Source organism: Engraulis encrasicolus, chromosome 13, assembly GCF_034702125.1.
Source record: "Engraulis encrasicolus isolate BLACKSEA-1 chromosome 13, IST_EnEncr_1.0, whole genome shotgun sequence".
NCBI lineage: Eukaryota > Metazoa > Chordata > Actinopteri > Clupeiformes > Engraulidae > Engraulis > Engraulis encrasicolus.
The window spans coordinates 10,735,150-10,762,649 of NC_085869.1; the positions used below are offsets into that span (position 1 = coordinate 10,735,150).

At 45.6% G+C, this 27,500-nt stretch overlaps 1 protein-coding gene across 5 annotated transcripts in view; it reads left to right on the forward strand.

Annotated features, from left to right (window-relative positions):
* dachd (dachshund d) overlaps positions 1 to 27,500 on the forward strand; it is a 227,835-nt gene that overhangs the window by 153 nt on the left and 200,182 nt on the right. For all 5 annotated transcript variants that reach the window (XM_063213028.1, XM_063213029.1, XM_063213030.1 and 2 more), the window contains exon 1: positions 1 to 586. This exon is cut by the window's left edge and continues 153 nt beyond it. In XM_063213028.1, the coding sequence (XP_063069098.1) occupies positions 42 to 586 (545 nt within the window). In that variant the 5' untranslated portion in view covers positions 1 to 41. The remainder of the gene's footprint in view (positions 587 to 27,500) is intronic.

The window sequence follows — 27,500 nt, forward strand, 5'->3', positions numbered from 1 at the left end:
ACTGGGTTTTTATACTTTGAACTTACTCTCATAGGTTGACCATGGCCGTACCGGCTGCTTTGATCCCACCGAACCCGCTGCCGCTGGTTCAGCCGTCTCCGATCCCAACTTCAGCTCCAACCTCCTGCTCACCCTCCGCAACTTCTTCGCCGTCTCCATCTGTGGCCCCAACCGCGCAGAGCTTGTTCCGCTCCGAGCTCATCTCCACCACCAGCCCCGGCATCCCGACCGCCGCGCTTCCCAGCAAGCCCGTCTACTCGACCCCGTCGCCTGTTGAAAACACCCCACAGAATAACGAGTGCAAAATGGTAGAACTCAGAGGCGCCAAGGTTGCCTCGTTCACGGTGGACGGCTGCGAGCTCATCTGCCTTCCCCAAGCTTTCGACCTGTTTCTGAAGCACCTGGTAGGGGGACTGCACACCGTCTACACCAAGCTGAAGAGACTGGAGATCACGCCGGTAGTGTGCAATGTTGAGCAGGTCCGCATTCTGAGGGGACTCGGGGCCATCCAACCCGGCGTGAACCGGTGCAAACTCATCTCCAGAAAGGACTTCGAGACTCTTTACAACGACTGCACAAATGCGAGGTGAGTGTGAGATTAGGAACGGTTAGTTATTCAGTTGTGTGTGGGCTTTTATTAAATATTTAACCGGGGTTCAGCCAGTCCTTTTACATTCGTGGTAATTTATTTCTGAAGCGTAATGTTTGCGCATGGGAACCTGCTGCGTAAACAGCATGGGGTTCAGATTGTAGCATGTTTAGGACGACATTTGATAAACACAAAGTTAAGTGTAGCCGTGTATTTGTGAAAAGTTGGTAGGCCTACAGACTGTAGAAAAGTTAGTGAGGGTCTTTGCAGAAGTTTCGGATGCTTTGAGCTACACGTCTGGCAGCACATGAGCGTCTAAACACAGATGAAACATTATGATTTGATATGTGCAAATGGACGTGTACTGTATTTAGGCCTATGTATAAGCGAGACTGCAATAGGTAATGTGCTTAGTTGTGAAAATTCAACCTACTTTCTAGAAGGCGTTAGAAATAAACGACAAATAGATGAAGCAAATATATATTCAGCCTTTAGACTCCAAACTGTTTCATTATTTGTGTCACACCATCCAAAATGTAGAGGCTGTCATCACCGGCCTGTAATGTGCATTAGACCTTAGGCCTACTAACAACAGCGGCGTTTATAGAAATGCTTACACTGCATTGGCCATTAGTTTCCCCCTCTTCTACTTCGGAGCCTACCAGTACACAGACAAACGACGTAGTTATTTCACAAACTCATTATGCGTTTCATATTGCACGCTGCAATTTAAATTAACACTATCAAGTAAAGTGCTTTAATGTACTGTAGCCTTCTAAGACAAACATTTTCAAAAGAAAACTGCTGGTCTGTCTAAATTAATGCCATGCCACAGGCTAGGCAACCTTGAAGCCTTTGTGGTTTAATAAGGCGGAACTTGTGGACAAGCATCAAAAGTCGATGAAACGGTGTAATTACAGTTTGTGTACACTAAAGCTGTTCAATACTGTTATTTGAAGAACAGTTTATGGTTCAAAAAACATTCATTGACTTCTCAAGTGTGATTTTATTTTACCTATCTGACATTTATAAGCAGGTTAGTGGGTTAAAGGCTGGGGGTAAATCACGAGAGTCTGATGAAAGACTATGAAATATTCCCACACATCACCTTAAGAAGCAAGAGAAATGAAAGGTAGTTACAGTGATAATAAATACATGTATTCATAAAAATGCTATTAAGGACATCCACAATAGCACATCTTTAATTAAACAGACAAAAAGTTATTCATGTGAAGGGTCATGGGATGAATGCAATATTTCCAAGGGTCTTTTCTTTTTTAGCCTATTATTTATTTATCCCTTTGATTAAATATTTGAATATGTTAAAATTTTCTGTGTGTGCTTTTTAAAAAAGCAAAGCAATTCATACCAGGAATCAGGTGAAGGCTACTCTGAGACTCTGAAAGGTCGAGAGAGCTGTAGGCCATATAATTGTAAGCTCAAGCGAGAATATGGGTTGAGAATGATTAAACGATAAATTGGAATTTATTTTGTTGAGCATTCATGTACTGTATGTCACATAGACTTGTATACAGTCCATGGTATGCATGTTTTAGATGTTCACACAGTTACATTTACAGACACACAAGAGAATGGGCATACACATTTGGCCCATGCAGTCACAAGTCACATGTGGGCGCATACTGTACATAGACGTAACCACATGCCCACGTTCACACAAACACAAACTGTCCTCCTCACACACGCACACACACACGCGCACACACACACACACACACACACACACACACACACACACACACACACACACACACACACACACACACACACACACACACACACACACACACACATATTTTGATGTCTTAATCATTTGCCTTTTAACAATTATTCCTAAAAGGTGTGCTTAATTTAATGTCATTTAAATAATGTAATATGACCTCATACACCACAGCAATATTAAGAATCACTCACAAATTAAAAAGCTTTTTTCAGTTTTTTGATTTTGTTGCAAGGTTCTTCTTTCTTTTCATTTTGCTTTCTTACGATGGCCCACTGAATCTACTGTACGTACATTTTCGTAAAATCCACTGAATCATCGCAAAAATAATTTCCCATTATCATCACATTTATTTCTGCAGTATTACGAGTTATAGTTTTTCCCCCTTTTTGCTAATGGCCTGGCTGGTGTTTTTCTGTGCTGTTGGACCTTTGTGGTGCCCTGGTGCTTACCCACAATGCACTCAGCTGACTTTATTGATGATGGCGGTGGCGGAGGGCAACTTCAGAGGAAGAGAGAGAGAGAGAGAGAGAGAGAGAGAGAGAGAGAGTGCACATCAGAGACAGGGGTTAAGGAGGTGCTGGGGCCTAAGAGCCTGAATTTCTCTCTCTCTCTCTCTCTCTCTCTCTCTCTCTCTCTCTCTCTCTCTCTCTCTCTCTCTCTCTCTCTCTCTCTCTCTCTCTCTCTCTCTCTCTCTCTCTCTCTTGATCTAATTGTCTGTCCCTCTGTTAGGTAGCATGAGGAGGTGGTGTGTTTATAGATGTGTTATATGTGTCTCTGTGTATTAGCTGTGTGTGTTGTTTTTATGTATATTATTAATTTACAGTATACTTATCTGTGTGTTTGGTGTGTGTGTGCATATGTGCACGCATGGATGCGTGTGTGTATATATTTAACTGGTCTGCAAGTATGTGTGTTAGATGTGTTGTGTATAATGTGTGCTATCCGTGTGTTTAGGACAGGGTGGCTGTGTGTGCATGTGTGTGTTCGTGTGTGTGTGTGTGTGTGTGTGTGTGTGTGTGTGTGTGTGTGTGTTTGTGTGTGTGTGTGTGTGTGCGTGCACACGCTCGCTTACATGTGTGCGTGTGCGGCTGTGTGTGTGTGTGTGTGTGTGTGTATGCATGTTCGTGTGTGTCGGTGGGCGGGCGGGCGGGTGCGGGTGATGGAGTGTGTGGGTTGAACTCTCGGGCTCGCCGTCCGCCGCTGGTCAGCGATGGGGTTAGGGGATAATGCAGTGGCACACATTTCCTTAATGACGCTAAAGTGCTGCCAGGCTATTACTGCCCGTGCGGAGAGGCCCCTAATTGGCCCTGAAAGCACCTGGTAGTGCCGGCACTAGGATGGGATAGCTGGGGCTGGGGTAGCTGAGGCTGGGGCTGGAGCTGGGGCTGGGGTAGCTTGGGTTGGGGTAGCTCGGGGTGGGTGGGATAGCTTATTTAGGGTGGTGTATCTGAGGTGGGTGTGTGGGTGAGATGGGGGGGCGGCATAAGGGAATCAATCAACTCCGGCATATCCGACTCCCAGTTAGAGGATTACATCATTCGGACGAACAAAAAGGTAGCCAGTGCAGTGTCGATGTTAAGGGATCACGCGACGGGCCAACGCAACGCAACACTATAACGCCGTGTTATTTACTACCAGGCGGGCAGGCAAGCAGGCAGCAGGACGTAACGTGTCTATTTCTACCTTTCATGTAGACTGAGGCAGAAGGTCACTGGGGCTGAGTCATAACTCTTACATTGGCATAGTGGTACACTGTGTATGTAGCTATATATACTGTACAGATGAACTCTGTGTGTGTGTGTGTGTGTGTGTGTGTGTGTGTGTGTGTGTGTGTGTGTGTGTGTGTGTGTGTGTGTGTGTGTGTGTGTGTGTGTGTGTGTGTGTGTGTGTGTGTGTGTGTGTGTGTGTGTGTGTGTGTGTGTGTGTGTGTGTGTGCGTGCGTGCATGCATGTGTGTGTGCATATCATGTATTACATTAAAAATACACACGTTAAAATTTTAACTGGCCGCCCAGACTCCTAGATATCTACTTACTGTATTATATGATACATATCTATTATATTATAAATCAAGAAGACGTATAGGTATGTATACTATGCATCCAGTACGTGGTCACCTCGCTTTGTGCATGGCCTACAGCAGTAGTTCCCAACCTATGGGTCGGGACCCCCCTTATGGGTCGCCAAAGATCCACAGGGGGTCGCGGAGCCCTCTTGATTTTAAGGGGTTTCGTTTTAAATATATATAGCCCATGTTGAATAAAAGACAAAGCATTTAACTAATATTAAATGCATAGACGCAACAAATTGTAAGTGCTACATTAAACATTTATTCTATATTTGACCAAAGACGAATTGAGGAATAAAATAACTAAAATATGTTTTCGCAGGAAACGGAGGGCATCTTGTGACTCCGTCTCGTGCGGGCGCTCGCGTGGTTGGGTCACCAAAGCTTACAATAGTAAAAACATGGGTCCCTTAAGAAAAAGGTTGGGAACCACTGGCCTACAGTACTGTACTGTATTTATGTTGAGAGCAGGCCTGGCCACTGGCACGGAAAAGTCCATTTTCTGCCCATGGTTTACACCTCGGCTCAGCGATCGTTATTTGTCCAAGTATAAAAGCATCAGGCTCTTATGTCAGCTGCGCTTTGTCCTGTGAGTCACCTCACGGTTCTGCCCATGCATCGCCGTTATGATACGCCGTCTAGAGGTGCGGCAAAAATATACATACTTATATTATAAATAGATATATCTTTTGAGTGACAGGACGTCACGCCCACACACCCCCACACCCCCACACACACACACACACACACACACACACACACACACACACACACACACACACACACACACACACACACACACACACACCACTGGCCTCCCTCATCCCCCATCCTCTCTCTGCCTCCCTCCCAGCGAGAGAATCTGCATACACATACTTCAGATAGAAATACCTCTGTCTTTTTCTCCTCATCTTTTCATCTCCCTCTCTCTCTGCCTCTCTTTTTTCATCTCTATCCCTCTGGCTCTCTCAGTATTTACTGTCTCTCTCTCTCTCTCTCTCTCTCTCTCTCTCTCTCTCTCTCTCTCTCTCTCTCTCTCTCTCTGTCTGCCTCTCTGTTTTCATCTCTCTCTCTCTCTCTCTCTGTCTCCCTCTCTCTATTTCCCTCTCTTCAGCCCTTCCTCCCTCCCTCCTTCTCTCTGCAAAGAAGAGCGTACTTCTCCTTGGCTTCCACAGAGAGGCTTCTCTCTCTCTCTCTCTCTCTCTCTCTCTCTCTCTCTCTCTCTCTCTCTCTCTCTCTCTCTCTCTCTCTCTCTCTCTCTCTCTCTCTCTCTCTCTCTCTCTCTCTCTCTCTCTCTCTCTTCCACAGAGGGGCTTCACTTCTCAGTTCAGATTAATGTGGCCCTTCTGCTCCCCAACAGATACCCAGGCAGTAATCTCTTTTGCTTTCATAGGAGTTATGACACCGGCCCGGGAGAAGCAATACTTCAGCCACTTGTTTTCCTTTTCATTTTCTCCATATGGGACGGAGGAGGAGGGAAGAGGAAGGAGGAGGGAGGAGGAGGAGGGAGGAGGAGGAAGAGGTGGAGGAGATGAAGGGAGGATAGAGAGAAGGAGAGGAGAAGGGAGGAGGAGGAGGAGGGTGTGTGTGGGTGTTAGTGTAAAGGGAGACAGAGAGACGGTGGGAGAGAGAGATAGAGGGAGAGAGAGAGAGAGAGGGAAGATGGGAGAAGAGGCAGTGGTGGTGGTGGTGGCTGGGTGGTGTTCACTGTCTGGTGACATTTGAACTCAGTGGAGAGGTTATTAAAACATTGGGGGCGACGCGGTGTCGGTGCAGCCACCTCTCTCTGTGGAACGCGGCTCAGGGGTGAATTTCTCAAAAGGGAAGTTGTTAGCCTGTTAGCAACTTCGGTAGTTGCCAATGGGAAAATGCATTGAAAACAACAAAGTTGCTTACTACATTAGCTACTTTGGTTTTTAGAAATCCACCCCAGACTTGAGGCTCAGGCTCAGGCACAGGCTCAGCAACTCTCTGTCTTCTCTCTTCTGTCTCCTTGGCCAGAAACCAAGAGCTCTGTCACAAACACAGTGACTAATTCACGATCATTGTGGGCCTGTGAAGGGTAGGCGTGCATGCTGTACTGTATGTAACAGCTAATGCCAATTTTTATACGTAGCAGGCGTGAACTGGGAAACATTGCGTTGATGTATGTTTACACATGATTGCGCTGAGGTGGTTTCTTGTCTTCTTAATTTGTTATCCCAGTGTATGACGTGGGACATTTCTACTGACTATTTTCTAGAAAAATCAAATTAACATTTTTTTTTATTTTATTATTCTATTTCCTTAAAACCACACAGGCTCAGTGACATTTCATGGGAACGCAGCCAGTGCCTCATTTGTTTAGCGGTGTTGATGTAAAAAAAAGTCCTTTTATTTGCATACTATGGTAATCATTTTGCTTAACACTCAGTAGGGGTCTGTTAAGTGAGCCAGATTTTATCGTCGCCCACCCCCTTCCCTCCCTCCCTCCCTTTATCTTCTCGTTTCACCCTTTTCTTCTTCTTTCTTCCTCTTCTTCTTTTTCTTCTTCTTCTGTGCGGGGCTCTGGTGATATATTTGTTTTCTACAAGGCATGGATGTGTTTACAGGTGCTCGGGGGAAATCTCTGGATGGCATTCAAATCATTCCCAGCCTGAGTGGGTGCTAAGATACCCGCGTCACCCGGCAACCGCGTCCAAGAGGGAGCCGGGGTGATAATAACTTCAAAAAGCAGAGTGACAGATGCCTGATTAGGATAAAAAGACGCAGGATGGGGTCTCTTTCTCTCTTTCTCTCTCTCTCTCTCTCTCTCTCTCTGTGTCTCAGTGTCTGTCTCTCGCTCTCTATTGCTCTCTCTCTCTCTCTCTCTCTCTCTCTCTCTCTCTCTCTCTCTCTCTCTCTTTTTCTTTCTCTCTTTTTCTTTCTCTCCCTTTCTCTCTTGCACTCTGTGTCTCTATGTCTGTTTATTTTAAGGGTTGGAGGTTAAAGAGAACATTTAAAAGAAATACACTCACACTGTAGATGCTACATTCTGAAAAGACGTGTCACCGCCAGTCATGCTCACTTTTTGGTTTCTTCTTAGGTTTTTCATAAATAATTTTGGATCATTCTGTAGCCAGGTAAGGACAGCTTTTCCAGACTGCGAGGAAAAAAAAAATACAGAAACATACACCTTTTTTTCCCAGATTGTCATTAAAAGTCCAGGGGGTATGCTGAAATAGGATTAAGCACCTGTGCCCAAATTAGCAGTGTGCTGAACATATGTCAGCGGACCAAAAGGTGTGAACATAGAGGATATGGAGGATCGTGTAGAGTGGTGTGGTGTAGTGTGTTGTGGTATACAGAGCAGACTACCGCATTGCTTCCAGGCTTGCATTTTGCTAGACGGTCCACTTCAAACAGCAACCCGTCACACTTGAAATCACTTTTTAAAATCTAGGCTCTTTTTTTGAAAACCTGAGCTGTTTAAAATCTGATGCTGCATGGTGATAAGAGGGATTTCTATGGTACTACACTTGGTGGAGAGAAAGAAAAAGAGAGATAGAGAGAGGAACCTGCCTGTATTTTCCTCTTCTTCCTTTCTTTTGTTTTCCGAGGCCAGCAGTGTCTGATGGCTTTGCCGGATTTTTTATGGCTGTTTGTGTAAAACGGTGTGTAATTATTTTTTTTTTGCATTCTTAATTTGCATTTTGCTGAAGAGAGGCTGTGAAAATGTTTGGCTTATTTGCATGCTGTTGCGGGATGCTGGAAAAAGTTGTTGCTACACCTGGAGACAGAGACAGGTGGAAAAATCTCCCTTCACACTGCAGCGATCCAAATACGCACACCCTTTGTGGCTTAATATGGGAGCTGAAATATTTGACTAAAAATATATTTGATGGCAGATCAGAAATAATCGGGTGCATTGAAGTGACATAAATTTGCTTATACACTGCCTGGAAAACATGTTTGTAATTAACATAGTTAATTCTAAGTATATTTGAAAGCAGGTTGAAAAATATGCCATGCATTAATATAATTAGCTCATTTACTTATTTATTTATTTTTCTCTTATTTATTTATCTATTTACGGCACTTCTTTATTTATTTTGTGCATTTAATCGGACGAGCGGGGTTGTTGTAGGAGTGTTGTGTGGCGTGTTGTTAACAGGCCCATCCGTCTGGTGGAGGCAGCATTAGATTAGGCCCACATCAAGGTGCAGTAATGGGTGAGGATGCGCTGGCACGTGAAACCCGATTGCCTGTGGAGAGAAAAACCGATGCGTTTGGGGGGCTCCTCTCCTCTCCTCTCCTCTCCTCTCCTCTCCTCTCCTCTCCTCTCCTCTACTCTACTCTACTCTTCTCTCCTCCCCTCTCCTCTCCCATGTCTGTGTCCGTCCGCCGCCGACTCGCAGAGCCGGTGGCGGATACATTGTACACAGGGCCCCAGGGCAAGACAATGATAGGGGCCCCTATTCGGCCTGCCAATGTGCAATAGGGCCCCCACCAACATTACAGAAGGGCCCTGGGCCCTGGAGCAAATGCCCTGCTTGCCCTCTTCCCCACAGTTCCGCCTAGTTCTGCTCAAAGCTCTGGCACGTCTTTAGAACACACCCTCAACCCTCTCTGACAACCTCCTCTCAACCACCTCTCCTCAAACACCACACACCCCACCCACCCCACCACACCACCCACCCCACCCCCCCCCACGACCACTTTCACATTACACCATAGTTAGGGAGACATGCTGGCGGTCACTGGTGCTTGTACAAGGATGTTAAATGTTAGTGACAGAAGTTGGAAGAGACCAGATGAGATTTCCTGATTGGACGAAGATTCAGAGGGCCCCAGCCCCGGCTCCGTCTAATATGGTCACGTAGAGAAATTGATTTTCCTCAGAAATTAATTAATTTTTCATATAGCCCTAAGCTGGAGTTTAAAAAGGAGTGCTTTGCGCATCGCTCCCCTATTTTCCTCTCTTTTTTAAAGAATTATTGCCTAATCATATTAATACTTTTGCCCCAAGGATGAAAAGATAATTGTACAAATGCAGTTGGAAATATGTATCACTCAGTATTTATGATTAAATTATGCAAATAAGCCTTCTCCCATCCTTCGTGGACCCAGATTGTCTAATTAGGATTGATATGCCGAATAGATGTTCTGGAATCTGAATACAAGCATGTCCAAGGAGCAGAAAATTGAAAATGACAAGGCTGGAATCCTTAAAAAGTGTGTGTGTGTGTGTGTGTGTGTGTGTGTGTGTGTGTGTGTGTGTGTGTGTGTGTGTGTGTGTGTGTGTGTGTGTGTGTGTGAGAGAGAGAGAGAGGGAGCGAGAGAGAAGGAGGGAGGGAAAAGAGAAAAGCTGAGAGAGGGAGGAGAGGATGCGTGTGTATGTGAGTGTGAGTGTTTTTTTTTTCTTCAGTGTCTAATTCAGCGTAGCCGTATCAGGAGTTAATTTTCCCCGGCTTCGTTTCACGTCTCGGGCTGACAGGAAAAAGAATACATCAGGGAAGGCAATCTCTGCTGGGATTCCAGAAATTTCCTCCACTTGTTTTCGCTCGCTCCTAATTTTCATAAAGGCTATCACAGATGAATCTTCTCCTGTGTAAACACGCTCATGTTATTCCAACAATATCGATGTTGTTTGAACTTCATACTTCATTCCGGGTTGCTTCCCAGGCACACGGCAAGGGCAAAATAACAGCAGCACGGCGTTAAAGGCAGGATGGATGGAGAAAGACTTTGTCGTAGTCTTCTGGGCTTCTGTGCTGTCGGTGATGTCCCTGCAATACGTTTTAATGAAGCCTATACCATATGACAGTGGTTCTTAACCTGGGGTGCGGGCACCCCCTGGGGGTGCGCCAGAGATTCTAGGGGGTGCACAGAATTTTGTTTGTGTTGAGGTTGTGACCAAAATTCTGTGTGGTAACATTATAATTAGGCCACATCAAAACCAAATTAAAATATGTTTTGGTCTCCATTTAAAGTCATTAAGGTATTGATTAATGTCTCAAGCAAGAATCACTGTAATTAATAACTCAAATCATATTTTTAGTATGTATACACATTTAGAAGTTTGGGTTGGGGGTGCGCGTCTTGTCTTGAGCACCGGCAAGGGGGTGCTTTAAGAAAAAAGGTTGAGAACCACTGCCATATGAGATCCCTTCTCCTCTTAATTCAGGGGTTGTAGGTGTCGATGGAAAATCTCCCAACCGTAGAGGACATAAAAATAAAGAAAGTGGAAGAAAAACAAGAAGAAGGGAAAAAAAACACGAATGAGGTAGATGAATTTGAATCGGGACGGTTCGGTCACATAGCATAGGAGTCAGCAGATTTTGGCTGGCCTTCTTAGGAGAGAGAGAGGACAGGTGACCGTTGAGATCTGGAGGCGATTTTCTCATTTAGGTCAGGACAAGCTCCACTTTGTTCATGCCCGCCCACTTCCAGCACTTCCATTAAAGGGGGGAGCAGAGGAGGAGAAAGAGGAGGAGGAGGAGGAGGAGGAGGAGGAGTGGTGGTAGGGGCCAAAACAAAAGGCCAGCACACCGCCTCTGGTCTTCTGGGGGTTTAAATAAATACTCTACTCTATCAAATTCATCCTCAGGTTTCTACTAGATGCTGGGAGGTGGGGGGAGAAGGGGGGCGAGAGGCTAGGGGCTTATGGTGGTGAAGAGGTGGGTGTTGGTGGTCGGTTTGTTTTATTTCTTTTTTTTTTTTCATCACCATCTTCTTGTTCAGCTGTCGTCATGGCAGCTGTGTTGCGGAAGACCGCCGTCTCCAAGTCTAGAATATCTCTGGTGTCTTTATCGAGTGTTCGTGCTGAAAGAGATGGAAGCGTCCTCGTATTTACAGAGGATGAAGTATGATTTGTGCGTTGCGCAAACAAAGTTTGTCTCTCTTAAGTGAGCCAGCGCAGCCCCCCCCCCCCCCCCCCACTCAAACCCCTTCTCCATGTAGTGGTTGAGCTACACATATATTTAAATCCTTCAGCCTGTTCGCTCATGCAAATGATCTTGAGACGGTCCATGCGGACCACTTCACGCTTCACAATGAAGAGACGACACACGCAAAGACAACCGAGGACGTGCCTCAGCTGGGTCCCCACACAGCTCCAACGTACGCGGAAACAGAGGAAATTAGATATTTTTTATCCCTCTCTCGCCCTCTCTCTCTCTCTCTCTCTCTCTCTCGCTCTCTCCCCACCTCTTTCTCTCTCTCTATCTCTCTCTGTATGCCCGTCCCCTCTTGACGAGACACTGCTCAATACAAAAGGCACAGAGGGCCCCCAACGCCTCCCAAAGTCCCTCATAAAGCACCGATCGCTATCTAATCTTTACCTGGCATAAGAAATGCCCCAGAGCTAATGACACTCGAGAAGCAAGAAATCCTATCGCTGTTCAAAGCGCCTGCACTCACAAAATCTTCTGACGGAGAGAGAGAGAGAGAGAGAGAGAGAGAGAGAGAGAGAGAGAGAGAGAGAAAGAGAAAGAGAAAGAGAAAGAGAGAGAACAGCAGAAGAGAGAGAGAGGAGAGAGTGGAGAAAGTCAGACTACCTTTTTTCTCGTCGTCTAGAAATGAAATTCTCCGTAGACCGCAAAAGCAGTCGATTAGGGTAATTTCTTTTAAATGGAATTACTTGGTTTATACCCTTAACTACTTGGACATGGCAGTGGCAGTGTGCAGGCTCGGACTGGGTCTTTTGCATGTTACATTAGCTTAGCGTCTGGCAGCATTATTTATGTGTTTGGCCGGGCGAGCAAATGGCCTTTTCAAGGTGAAATACAGATATGAACAGTCTATTAGATAAAAATGCTAAATACATAGCAGCGCTCATGCTAATGTTGTTTTTTTTTTATACCCCTCCCTTCTTTTAATCCATACGCACGGCAGAAACAATGTCAGTGAGGGGGCCATGTCAACACAGGTGCGCTAGCATTGATAAGCTCCCGGTTTAATTGTTCAAGGGCAAACTGACAACTTCGGTTAGTCATTAGCTTTTTAGCTAATGCTATCGTCCCGACATTCCAAAACGTGAATCTAAAACACAATGGGACTTAATCACCAGGTACACACGGCGCTCTGAAAATCATCATTAGTCAGGGGAGTGATTAAATGTCAGGCCGGCATCGACTGCCTGTAGATACGTACGCGGCTTCAAAAGGCTCTCGCCCACCACCACAGTGGGGCCTTTCTGAAAAATGGCAACCGGAAGGGTAAATAAATGCATGTTTGTTTTTTTGTGTAGGCTACAGTAGATTACATTACAAAAATTACACACACAAGAACATGCACACGCACACGCACACACACACACACACACACACACACACACACACACACGACTTCCCCAATATAAGGCCAACTATTTTGTGAAGACTGGCAATGGATGGTCAAAAAATGCACCTGCCTTAATGCATGGTCATGAATACTATAAAGCCTACTTTACAGTAAAATACACAGTACACACACACACACACCCAATATACAGTACGTTCTCACTATTACACTGTATACGGACAAAGCATTTTTCTGTTATGAGGTAGGGATAAAGAGGACACTACATCCCTCGTCGTGGTAACACTGTGTTACGTCTCCTGACAACACAATCGGCCCTGGTAATGCGTCTGGGATCATTGTGTGTCTACAATAGCGACCTCAACGGTGAATGCTGGAATGGTGTGTGTTGGCGGAGGTCCTCTGTGTCTGTATTGTCAGGTGTAGGTGTTTCCCTCCAGACCTGATCCAGCCCTCTCATGTTGCTAGGGCCCTCGCATATCACGTTGCTGTTATTCTTACTCTAAACGAGACTACAGTGTAGTGGTGTGTGCGTGTGTGTGTGCATGTGTGTGTGTGTGTGTGTGCGTGCATGCGTGCCTCTCTGTGTGTGTGCGTCTGTGTGCGTGCGTGTGCGTGTGCGTGTGCGTGTGTGTGTGTGTGTGTGTGTGTGTGTGTGTGTGTGTGTGTGTGTGTGTGTGTGCGGGCGGCGGTGGTATAGCAGGACATTTTCCTGACTTTTCACCAGCATTGTAAGGACGGCGATGTTTATCAGGACATGAAAACGTCCTTGTAAACATAAAATTATAACACCATTTTCTGACTTCCAAATGACCCCCCAGCACCTTTTTGTAAAATGTGCTTATAACCCCCTACAATGCCCTGGTAAACATAACATTATAACACCCTTTTCTGACTTCCAAATGACCCCCCAGCAGCTTTTTGCAAAATGTCCTCGCAACCCCCTACCTGACATTTCTGTGTGTGGAGTTGTATGGAACTTTGCCCCCTATCGACCCAGCAATGCCACTGCAGCCTATACACATTCCCGCGCAATTCCATACACAGGCATACACAACAGTTAGTGGAGCAGCTACAAGGCCAATATGGCAAGAATAGTGCAAATTATGATACAAGCATGAAATTTGGCAGGTATGTGCTTCAGACCCTTACAATCAAATCTACACGATTTGCCACTTAAAATGGCAGCCATTTTCCAAGATGTCCGCCAAAAAATACCCCAAAAGTTGATTTATTGCAAAGAATTGACATATAAAATTATGATACAAGCATGAAATTCAACATGTTTGTGCTCAAGACTAGCATAATTAAATCTACCTTATTTGCCACTTGAAATGACGGCCATTTTCCAAGATGGCCGCCAAAGAAAACCTCAGAAATTGATTTTTTGCACAGAAATGACCAAACAAATTGTGATACAAGCATGAAATTCGACATGTTTGTACACAAGACCAATGAAATGAAATCCACCTGATTTGCCACTCGAAATGGCGGCCATTTTCCAAGATGGCTGCCAAAAAGACCCCAGAAATTGATTTATTGCACCAAATTGACCAAGCAAATTATGATACACACATGAAATTAGGCATATATGTGATCAAGACCAATACAATCAAATACACCTGATTTGCCACTTGAAATGGTGGCCATTTTCCAAGATGGCCACCAAAAAGACCCCAGAAATTGATTTATTGCACCAAATTGACCAAGCAAATTATGATACACACATGAAATTCAGCACATATGTGATCAACACCAATACAATCAAATCCACCTGATTTGCTACTTAAAATGGTGGCCATTTTCCAAGATGGCGCCTGTTGTATAGAATTGCAAATGTGGTCTAAATTGTTCATTATCCTTAATTCAGATGATGAGGTGATAGAGATGTGTCCTCCAATGACAAATAACCCCTTATAACATACTAATAATATGTTGATAACATTCCAATAACGCCAGTTATTCACCCCCACCCCCCAACAAAAAATGACTGCTAATGACATGCTAATAATGCATTGACAATGTGGTAATAATATGCTAATTCATGGTTTTATCAATGTTGCTCTTACATAATGTGGCGATGTTGCTCTAACGTGCCGATAGCTAATAATGCCAGTTCTTGATGCCGAGGGAGAGTGGTGCGTGATGATGCTACTAGAAAAATCCAAAATAAATAAAATGTAAATAAGCTGTTGAGGCATCAACATAGCTACATCCTGATGAGAAACAACAGCCTAAGTGAACAATCACCTAGAATCCCAGATTCATGAACAACAACAACACTGGTTTATTCATCAGTGCAGTTTTACCCAATGGCCTATTGGAATAACTTATGAGGACTTGTGATTTATACTGTTTTATGGACATTTATAGTTATAAACCCTTTGCAAAGACTATGTTAAACCTGTATTGTCTTCAAAATTGCAGTGATCTTTATCTTGAAGTCTTTACCTGTTACTTAAGGCTCTCTTAGCAATGCTGTTGTGATGTATTTGAGTCTTTCCAGCAAAGTGGGAACGGGCCTGTCTTTTTGAGGAGGTTAGGAGTTTATGGCTGAATCTCATTTCACCCCCTTGAGGGCTGTGTATACTCTCTTTGCCGCCTGTCGCCCAGAGGTCAACGCAGACAGTTTGATTTTTGCTCGATCTGATCTGCGCTGTGAGGATTCAAACTGCCTTCAATACAAGGAGTAAACTATACATGTCTGTTGCCTTGTAGCTACACGGCTACACAGCTACACAGGCTCAACAACAATGGAAATGAAACATGTAATAAACGTCAACCTGTATTTTTGATTGCACTAGCCACCGCAGTAGTTTGGAACAAGGAAGAAGCTCATTGTCGAGAACAGGTTGCACAAAGCAGAATGAAGTATGGAAACACTATTTACTGTCCCGATTTAACTTCAGCATCGTAACTTGCAAGTGCTCGTGTTGTCTTTGGTTCGTGTAAATAAATGAAGCTACAAAGCATGAGGAACTTATTTAATGAACATCTCATAGTCTTAGTCATAGTGAATGGACAGGTTTGGCACTGGAGGCTGTCCCAGCTGGGCCAGCGCAGGAAGCTGACTTCTGGAATAAGGAAGTCCTGGAGCAATGGGAGGAGGGGCAACAACGGCACTTTGGATTCAAGTGGAAGCAGGGCCAGCAGTTGGCGTATGAACCGCCTGCAGAGTTTCCTGAGTGAGAGGGGTTGGTAATAATACTCCTCCAGTCACCCGTTCCTGCAAACATCTGAGCTCTTTGGTCCAATAGCATGTTTGCTATTCGAGTGCAATATCGTCTGACGGCAGCTGCCTTCTCAGCATCCTCGTTATCTAAGCCCTCTTTCAGATAGCACACCAAACACTACGTCACATTGTCCCCATTATGGGTCACCGTATTCACACTGGCACCTCGTTTGAGCAGCAGTAGGATGTTTTCAAAGTTGTTATGGGCAACTTCTTGTTTAAGACATGGTACGGATGAGAGTAGTCCTACTGTTGCAGTCGCATGCGTTAACATCAGCTCCCAGCTGCAGTAACATCCTCAGACACGGCAGTTTATGGCAGTCTTCAACTACCCGGGCTCCGCCCTAGCGGTGACGCAACGCTGTTCGACTCAGCTACACACACTAGGGCCTGGAGCTTGAGGAGGAGCATTTCCAACTTTCCCTCTACAGCGGGAACCCACCCACTTTGTCGGGAACCAATCAACTTTCAGCATTTCCAACCGTCGAGTGTAGAACAGATGTTCAAGGCAGTGACGTAGTTGAACGGCGAATCAACCCATTTGATTTGGTTGACAATGCGAACCACAAAATACTTGTTTTTTCTCTGCGAACTGTGACGACAACGAGACTGACAGCAGGTTCATCCAGGTAACACAGTCACGTGGGGGAAAAGTTCAGAGCACGGTATGAGCCCAGTTCGCAGATAAGCACTTTAGTGCTGAACGTAACTGGTGCGAGCACCGGCACCGGCTCCGTTCTGGCCGGCCTGAACGCCATACAGGAGAGATAGCTCGGAGAGGTCTTGTGTGCGCTTGTTCATGTATGTGTGTGTGTGTGAGTGTGTGTGAATGAATGTGCGTGTGCGCTCCTGGACAGTCCAGACTAATCAAACAAACGTTCACCAGTATTTAAAATCGTTGCGATTATGAGATGGGAGGGAGTGCCTTCTCACAGGTCCCTTAACATACAGTATGATGTGCATGCCCACATACTAATATTTGCCCCGTTAACCATTCATATCCTTTCTGTGTATTGTGTTAAGACGGACAGCGTTACCCACGTTTATCCACTTATCCACTGATATATAATATATCAGTGCACGTGTATCCACACTGTTCTAATATACCACATATGACCCAATGTACCACATACTAACCATGTCTGTGTATTGTATTCAGACCGACCTGATATACCACATATGACCCAATGTACCACATACTAACCATGTCTGTGTATTGTATTCAGAAAGCTTTTACCCACTTTTATCCACTGATATATAATATATCAGTGCACGTGTATCCACACTGTTCTAATATACCACATATGACCCAATGTACCACATACTAACCATGTCTGTGTATTGTATTCAGACCGACCTGATATACCACATATGACCCAATGTACCACATACTAACCATGCCTGTGTATTGTATTCAGAAAGCTTTTACCCACTTTTATCCACTGATATATAATATATCAGTGCACGTGTATCCACACTGTTCTAATATACCACATATGACCCAATGTACCACATACTAACCATGTCTGTGTATTGTATTCAGACCGACCTGATATACCACATATGACCCAATGTACCACATACTAACCATGTCTGTGTATTGTATTCAGAAAGCTTAAACAAACAACGCTGACAGAAGAGGAGTTCACTGTTAGGTGCCACTGCGGGAAAGTCTGCAGAAGTGCCAGAGGGCTCAAACAGGTCAAGGTGTGGGACACCAGCAACTCAGGAGCAGTGCACAGACCCAGAGTCTGGTCAGACGAGAAGACGGGAAGCACACCACAGTGCTGAAGATCTCTCAGCACCTGAGGAGCCCGAACACCAGAGACCAACCCATGTGAACCCCTCTCCAGCAACACCACTCCAAGTTGCATGGAGAGAAAGAATCCAGTGGCCAAAGATGGCAGATAACAACGCCTGGTCGCAACTCGACGATGACCTGGAAGGGATCCTGGAAGCAACCTCATCAGGCCCAGTACACAGAAAGATCGATGCAACCACGACCATTGTATACAACCTCGCCAAGGAGAGATTCGGCACAGTGGAGCGGAGAGGCCAACGACAGCCACAGCAGCAACCGAACAGGAGGGAGAAGGAGATTCGCCGCCTGAGGGGTGAGATAAAGGGACTAAACAAGCTGTTCAAGACCAGTTCAACACCTGAGAAAGAGGGGATCAAAGATCTAACAAGCAAGCTCCGGGAACAGCTGTGTAAGCTCAGGAGAGCAGAAAACCTCCGAAAGCAGCGGCGTAAGAAAGAGAAGTGGCGCGCCCAGTTTGTTAAAGACCCCTACAGCTTCACCAAGGCGCTTCTGCGACAGCAGAAATCTGGTACGCTTTCCAGCTCTAAATTGGAGACAGAAGAGTTCCTTGCAGAAGCCCACAGCGACCCTACCAGAAGCCGGGGTTTAGATGCCAATCGCAACATCTTGAGGCCTGCAAAACCAACCATCGCGCTGAACGCAAAAGAACCTACCTGGCAGGAGGTTCAGGACGTTGTCCACAAGGCCAAATCAGCATCTGCCCCCGGCCCCAGCGGTATACCTTACAAGGTGTACAAAAAATGTCCAAAGCTACTCAAGAGACTCTGATCTTGAGGAAGATCTGGGCAAAGGGCACAATACCAGCAAGCTGGAAACTGGCTGAGGGATGTTTTGTGCCAAAAGAGGAGGGATCCTCTGCAATTGCCAAATTCAGAACAATATCTCTCCTAAGTGTGGAGTGCAAGATCTTCTTCTCCGTTCTGGCAAAAAGGATCACCTCCTACATGACGCAGAATCACTACATCAACACGTCTATCCAGAAAGTTGGTATCCCAGGATTTTCAGGCTGCCTAGAACACACCTCAATGATCAGCCAGTTGATCCAGGAAGCGAAGAAGAAGAAAAGCGATCTGACAGTGGTGTGGCTAGACCTCTCTAACATGTACGGGTCAATACCTCACAATCTCATCCAAGAGGGGCTCAACCACTACTACATCCCAGCGTCAATACAAGGCCTGATCTCTGGCTACCTCACCGGGTTCAGACTGAGATTTACATCTGCACTCTTCACTACCAACTGGCTAGACCTCCAAAAGGGATGTACCATCTCCCCCATCTTATTCATCATGGGAATGTGTGAGAAAGGGGCTTCTCTACCCCCAACTCATGTTAGGACTGGCCCTTGCAAGTAGCGGTTAAAAGAAGACGGAAACTTGGCAACTGAAAATATCGTGGATACAGGTGCGGATTTATTTACAGTGCGGAAGTGATACAAAAATATGATAAACAAAAAACTGAATAAACGCAAAAGAAAACCAGCCTCAAATCAGGCAACTTAAATTTCAACTATAACAAAATAATTTCTAAATACAAACTTCCTTGCACTTACTTCTTTTACACAGCCTCGCAGCAAGCGTGTGTTAACCTCACCCTCTCTCTCTAGAATGAGAAAGGCCTGCCCTTTTAAAGAGCTCACAATCTTCAAGTTACAGCTGATTGGTTCACTATTCAACCAATAGGAAAATAAAGTTACAAAAAGTATTAAAACACTCTTTTAACCCTTTAGCTCCCATAACGGCCGTGAACGTCCGACTGGATCTGTACCATAACGGCCGCGGCCGGCCGGAATATTTTCATATGAAAATACAGCTGAACGGCCGTCATCATGCAGTTTTTCCAGCTTTCAAACACTTTAGCTCAATATTACAGACCCTCCTCGATATACTTTCAGTATAAAAACTATATGTTTATATTATATTATTTTTCAGTATTTTAGATTTTATTACGAGATGCGCCGCTTGCGATTTGGCAATCTGCCTTCAATTCAAATGACGGCCGTCCGAGATTGGATGGCTACAAACACAACCATTCTGTTTCTACAACCAATATACACTAAATATGAAAACTTCCAACCCTCGTCGATCTATTTTCATGGTCAACAGCACATGTGTATGACTATTTAGGCCATTTTTAGATCATGTTGTTTTATTAGGCTTATGAGATGGTGTTCAACTGTGATCAGTTCTGCCATGGTCCTAAATAGCAAACACAACTGTCCAGCCGATGTCTACATGCTACATATTAAAAATGTAAACTGTCTTCGGTGTGTTTTCAAAGTCAAACCATATGTTGGTATCCAACTATCTTAGTTTCCTGGAACAACTTACAGCGACAGCTCTGCGTAACAGCGCATCGTGAAGGAAGCGCAGCATGGAACAATTGGCTACTCATTTTGCGTGTCAGCTTTGGCAAAGCAGTCAAGGACTGTTACTACTCCACGTTGTCCTTCATAAAAATGTGCGCGAAGACGTTGAGTTGAATGCTAACTTCCAATAATAGCCTACCAACGTGGTGTTTGTAGCACTTCAATTCCGGTCAAAGTCGGTGATGCCTGGCGCGTCTTACCTGTGCCAAATTGGGAGGGGAAACTTCCTAGAGCTCCATTCATGTCCTGTCTGCTATCGCGGCCACTTCTACGGTTATCCTTACACGTCTTTGGCATGGTTTAGTTCAAACATTATTAGCTACTGTAGTCCATCACAGTTATACCGCTTGAAACCGCTTGAAAACAGGACTTTTTGGGTGAACGACATTTGTTGTCGTCACATGATCATTGTTCAACTTTGACCCTGGATGGATGGATGGATAGACGGAAGGATAGATAGATAGATGGATAGAGAGATTGATAGATAGATAGATAGGCCTAAATATATAGATATATAGATAGATAGGCCTAGATAATATCGGATTTTATCACATTTTTATCATTTAATCCACATCAAAGGCACTCTATGGGAATACTGAACAATTAATTATCCATAAATGATATACCATTTGAAAGTGTGTTTTCTCTACTTTAATATGAAAGTAACTTGTAATTGACACTTTTCATTTCTTTTCAAGTTATTTGACATTATTTAGAATATGACCAAAATGTCAATTTTTCCTTAGAATTCCTGGTAGGATTCCGGCCTATTCAAAAAAAGTTCTGGTAGCTAAAGGGTTAAATCCACATACAAAATATCACAATATTCCCAAACCAACAATAAAAATATTACAAAAGACACAAACAATAATGACATTCCTGAGTAAATGAATGGTTAAACAATTTTCACATGTTACTGTGCGATAAAAAGAAACTTCTACTGAATGAATGTTTGGAAGGCTACAGGTGCGGCGTGCGCATGCGCGTGTGTGTCAGTGTCTGAATGAAAGTGTCTGCGGGTGTCTGTGAGTGTAGGCGAGTGTAGGTAGGGTATGTAGTGGCGTTTCTGTGAAAAATGTCATTACCATGTAATTACCATCCCTCATTTTTCACAGAATGAATCTGTTGATATCCTCAGCCGAGGGCATAACACGGGGCCCAACGCTGGACTCTGGAATAGTCCAACCAGTGCTGAGAGCATTCATGGACGACATCACGGCAACAACCGTGACCCACGTCCAAGCAAGGTGGGTGCTGGAGACGCTGGGAAGTGTAGCCTCCTGGGCTGGGATGCTGTTTAAAGCCAGAAAATCCAGGCTCATGGTCATCAAAAAGGGCAGAGTGACCAGCAAGTTCAGCCTTCAAGTCCAAGGTGAGCCCATCCCATCCATTGAAAGCAACCCAATAAAGTGCCCGGGTAAGTGGTTCAACGCATCACTGTCAGACGGAGCAAATGTTACAGAGGCGGTAAGGCAGACTGAGGAATGGCTGAGGAAAATCGAGAAATCTCTACTCCTTTCAAGACCTGGCTGTACCAGCATGGACCCTTGCCCAGGCTCCTCTGGCTCCTCACAGTTTATGACTTCCCTATGTCATCTGTCAAGGCCATTGAGAGGAAAACCAGCAAGCACTTACGGAGGTGGCTTGGCATCCCCCCAAGTTTCACCTCAGTGGACCTCTACATCAGGTCTGGCCAACTGCAACTCCCCTTGTCATCGGTGGTCGAGGAGTTTAAAGTAGCAAAGTGCAAAGCCCTCCTTAGCCTGAGGGATTCCAGGGATGACCTGGTGAACCAAGCAGGCGTCACAACCAGGTCGGGGCGTAAGTGGGCTGCCAACACAGCTGTGGAGCAGGCAGTGAGCTCTCTACAGTTGCGAGACATAGTTGGCAACCAATGTGTCCACAGGCAAGGCCTTGGCTCTGGCCACTTCCAAACATGGGGAAAGGCAAACTCAAAGACCAGACGGGGGATGGTGCAGGCAGAGGTGCGAAGCAGGGAAGAGGAGAAGCATATGGCCAGAGCAGTCGAACAAGGCTCCCAGGATGCCTGGACAAAATGGGATTTACCCAGGCGCAAGATCACCTGGAGAGACCTGTGGCGTCTGGAGCCATACAGAATCTCCTTCCTCCTGAGGTCTGTCTACAGCACCCTCCCTTCACCAGTGCATCTGCACTTGTGGGGGCTGAGAGAGGATCCACTCTGCAAGCTTGCAAGCAGAAAGGGACGCTGGCACACATACTGTCTGGGTGCAGAACAGCCCTAACCCAGGGTCGGTATAGGTGGCGCCATGATACAGTCCTGCGTTCCCTGGCTGACACCATTTAGCGTGAAAGGGTGAAGAGGAGACCAGCTAGCACAGCCCCAGCCAGAGCGATCACCTTCCTTAGTATAGGGAGGGAGCTAAACAGAGACTGACCACTGGGAGGACGAGGGCGAACATCCTTCACACCGCAAGCTCCTGGGAGATGAGGGTGGACCTTGGGAGGAAACCGCAATTTCCGGACATGGTTCAGACAACCCTCCGCCCAGACAGAGTGCTGTGGTCTGCTAAGGACCAGAAAGTCATCTTGGTGGAGCTCACAGTGCCATGGGAGGAGGGTTGTGACGAGGCACATGAAAGGAAAGCCACAAAATACCAGCAGCTAGCCCAGGACTGCAGAGACCAGGGCTGGCAGATGTGGGTGTTCCCTGTCGAGGTTGGGTGTCAGGGATTTCCAGCAAGGTCAGCATGGCACTTCCTTTCAGCGATAGGCCTGGATGAGCGTAGCAAGAAGCTTGCAACACGGAGGATGGGGGAAGAGGCGGAACGAGCCTCTTGTTGGCTATGGAGCAGGAGAGAGGAGGAATGCTGGAAACCAGGAGCAGATGGGCAGTGAGCTGGCCACTCACTGTTGGGCCCACCAGCTTGAGGGTGTTATGGTTCAGGGCCAAAACACCCAGAGATAGTTGGACACCATCTGACGACATCTGCTCCTGGCCAAAGGCAACAGCTACCTAATAAGGTAGCTGAGGAAGGCACCACTAGGTGTATGTAGCAAGACCGACCTGATATACCACATATGACCAAATGTACCACATACTAACCATGTCTGTGTATTGTATTCAAACCGACCTGATATACCACATATGACCCAATGTACCACATACTAACCATGTCTGTGTATTGTATTAAGACCGACCTGATATACCACATATGACCCAATGTACCACATACTAACCATGTCTGTGTATTGTATTCAGACCGACCTGATATACCACATATGACCCAATGTACCACATACTAACCATGTCTGTGTATTGTATTCGGACCGACCTTCTAATCTGCATTTGTCCTTTTAAACCAGATATTGTTCATATCTGTGTATGTGTATTCTCACTGACCTAATAAACATTTATGACCTTGCAAACATGCATTCTGACATGTCCTCCTAAACCATATAAAAGTCAGAAAAATCCTATTTCAGACTGTGACTGTAAAATGTAAAATTTTAACTTGGATGTATCTTAGTTACAAAAAAGCAAATTTTTTGGTGTTATTTTCATAGCTGTAACATCAAGGGAAAGGGTGGTCCTCTTAAACCATGCTTATTTCAGGTATGCTGAAAATGACCTGCTAAACCTTCCCGCCTGTATGTGTGTGTGTGTGTGTGTGTGTGTGTGTGCTCCACAGTGTGTGTACACTGGCGCGGCTACTGTACCCCAGTCTAAGTAGTCTGGGCTGTTTTCATGTGGCTTGAAGAGCAGCTTCTCCTCCTTTTCTCTGCTTTCAGACTCAAATGTCAGTTTTGTCTCCGTCTGTCTCCCTGATGAGGCCTCTTTTCCTCTCGCGCTTAGCTCAGTCCGCACCCCTCCCACCACCACCTCCACCTCCACCCCTATCACCTCCACCTCCTCCACCTCCATTCCCCAAGGAAGACGACTGTCTGTCTGTCTCCTTCAACGTCTCTCTTTCTCACTGTCCGTCAGTCTTTTTCTACATCTCCCTGTCCTGTCTCTCCCAGGCTGAAATAAATGTCTCACTCTGATTTTCTCACGTCGCACTCACTCATGCCGGTTTGAAGGCTACCTCTCTGTCTCTCTTTCTCTCTTTCTCTCTCTATCGTTCTCTCTTTCTCTCTGTCTCTCTTTCTCTCTTTCTCTCTCTATCGCTCTAACACACCCTTTTCTCTCCCTCTGTCTCCCTATCCACACCTCAGTTTCTCTCTCTCTCTCTCTCTCTCTCTCTCTCTCTCTCTCTCTCTCTCTCTCTCTCTCTCTCTCTCTCTCCATCTCTCTCTATCTCTTACATTCCCTCTCTCTTACCTTCTCTCTCTCTCTCCCTCTCTCCCTCTCTCTTACATTCTCTCTCTCTCTCCTTCTCTCCCCCCTCTCCACTACTAAAGTACCATACCATGCTGTACTGAGCAGAGCTAAGCAGAGCTGAGCAGTCGGTGCGGGCATGCCTGGATTGGCCATCAGGCACACAGGCCATTTGCCTGGTGGACTGTCGATGATTTTGGCCTGATCTCCTCCCCCCAATGTAGTCGTATCAGTCCTCATGTCACTATAGCTGACCTCTTCAAGTCAGATTTATATATTCATTTTTGGTGTTGTGTGTCAAAATAGCTCTTAATATATGAATGAAAATGATATCATGGGCTTCATTTTCTCTCTAAATGCCTACTGGACCGGTCTTGCCTGAAAATGCCCGACCTGATTTTTTTGACCCAGTCCAGAGCTGGGTGTGGGCGGTGTGGTGTGGTGTGGTGTATTTTAGTGTAGTGCAGTGGTTCCCAAACTTTATCATGACACATATACCGATAGATTCTGGCCAAGGCCCCCCTTACTCGTGCCACACTATTTCTTCTGCGCACCCCTTTCACAACCGTAGTCTAGGTCTGTGAGTCTGTTTCCCATTGGATATATAAAATAACGATAATGGTACTAATGTTTAGAGATGCCGTAGATTAGGATAATGCAGTTTTGAACTGAAGGGATTTTTTTTATTTTTTTATTTTTTGTTTATTTTAGTCACTCAATTTATCCAAATTATTTATCTCGCCTTTCCTGCCAACCTGCCACGGCCCCCCAGGGGTCCCCGGCCCCCACTTTGAAAACCACTGGTGTAGTGTAGTGTAGTGTAGTGTAGTGTAGTGGGGCAGGCGTGTGGGCGGTGCAGGCGGGCGTCGGGCAGCTATTATTATTCTCCGGTGAGGGACTGTCAGTGGGCTCCTCAGAGACATGACACCAAACTCGTCTGCTGGAAGTGTACTGCCGCGCTCCCTTTCTGTCCAATCAGATACTCGTAAAGCCATGACACCTGGCAGGGGAAGGTAAATGGTGAGCCCAGAGAGAGAGAGAGCGAGAGAGAGGGGAAGAGAGAGAGAGAGAGGAGAGAGAGAGAGAGGAGCGACTGAGGGTGTAGAGGGAGAGAGAGAGAGAGAGAGAGAGAAGAGAGAGAGAGAGAGAGAGAGCAATGACTGAGGGTGTAGAGGGAGAGAGACAGGGAGAGAGAAAGAGAGAGAGAGAGACTGAGGTGACAGAGACAGAGAGAGAAACAGAGAACAAGAGATAGATAAATACATTGAGAGAGGAGAGGAGAGGAGAGGAGGGAGATGGAGAGTGGAGGGGAACAGGAGAGAGATGGAGAGTGGAGGGAAACAGGAGAGAGATGGAGAGGAACACGGGTGTGCGCTCAGCATACAGACAGGATGACAGGAGACTACCCAACACCACTGGAGACACCGAGGAGAGAGAAGAGAGTCAAGTGCTGTTTTTTTTCCTCCGCTGAAGAGAAAAAGGCAATGCTTTTACTCAAATGGGTATAACATCAAATGGGTATCATTATATATACATCATGTGAATGTCTGCCTTGCTCCAGACTGCGCCGCGTACCGTATAGGTTTGTATTTCAGCCTCAGACACCGGTGTCTGGAGTGTCTTTTTGTTTTATTATTCTCCTCCTTCATATGGTTCTGAAGGATTCCATTTTTGAAAATGCATCTTTCAATCCAGTTGTAAAGGTATCCATGTGCAGTGTTGCACTTGATGTCAAATGGGGGATGGAGCTGTTAGTGGAGGAAACTGCAGACCACAGGCACTAGCAGGGTTTTCATAAAAGATGCAGTAGTGAACACACACACACACACACACAGACACACACACACACACACACACACACACACACACACACACACACACACACACACACACACACACACACACACACACACACACACACACACACACACACACACACACACACACAGTAAGTCACACACATTCCATCTCAGACAGTATGTACACGTACTGTGGACTATAGACGCACATGCATACGCGTGCACTCATCCATTCACACACATGCACACACATTCACACCCACACACACACACACATGCTCAGGCATCATGTATGTGGAAATGTGTGTATGTGTATTCCCCTGCCCATTTCACCTTTATGCAGGAAAGCATAAAAGAAAACAAAAGCACAATAAGACGAGGTAACACTCAGCCATCAGCCTATACCGCCACCCTCCACCCTGGACATACTAATAAAAGCTAGCCGGCGTAAAATGGTCTGTCTCCATGCCTTTCTCCCCTGGGACGGAGAGAGAGAGAGAGAGAGAGAGAGAGAGAGAGAGAGAGAGAGAGAGAGAGAGACCCCGCGCTGCCGCGCCGCAATGTGAATTGGCTTTTCTGAAAAGGAGGCTGAATTAAGTCAATCTGACATTGCATGGCAATAAGCTTTGTTTCATTCCCAGTGCAGCATTCATTTGTGGCACTGGGAGATTTGTTGCATGATTGACAATTAGGAGACGCTGACCTAGTTCTTTGTAATGGAACAAAAAAATGGTTTTCATGGGACAGTTCTTCCCCGTCTCTTTCTCTCTCTATCTCATTCTTTCTTTCTTTCTTTCTCCCTCTCTCTCGCTCTTGCTCACTCTTCATCTTTTTTCTTTCTTCTTTTTGTTCTTTCTTCTTTTTTTCTTTTCTGCTGTTTGTATTGTTCTGACCCCTCATCTTTAGGAATAAAAGACATTGCTCTCTCTCGCTCCCTCTCTCTATACCCCCTTTAGTAATAGCATGTTCATGCCCCCGCTCTCTGAAGAGAGATGTATAGTGTGATTATAATGTATGCAGCATTCAGGGCAGTCTGTCCCCTTATTGTAAATTGCTTGAGATCTCTTTACACATCAGTGCCCCTATCCAACGATTCTAACAGTAAATTTGCTATTGAAAGGGGACGAGTGGAAGAAAAGAATGGAGCTGCTGCCATTCAGATATATGAATCTGTTGAGACTTGGGCTTCTGGTTACACACACATAGGCCTTTTTTTCTGATCAGTTCACGCACACACATACACACATGCTCACACAAACACATGCATGCATGCTTGCACGCACACATACGCACGCACGCACACACAAACACACACACGCATGC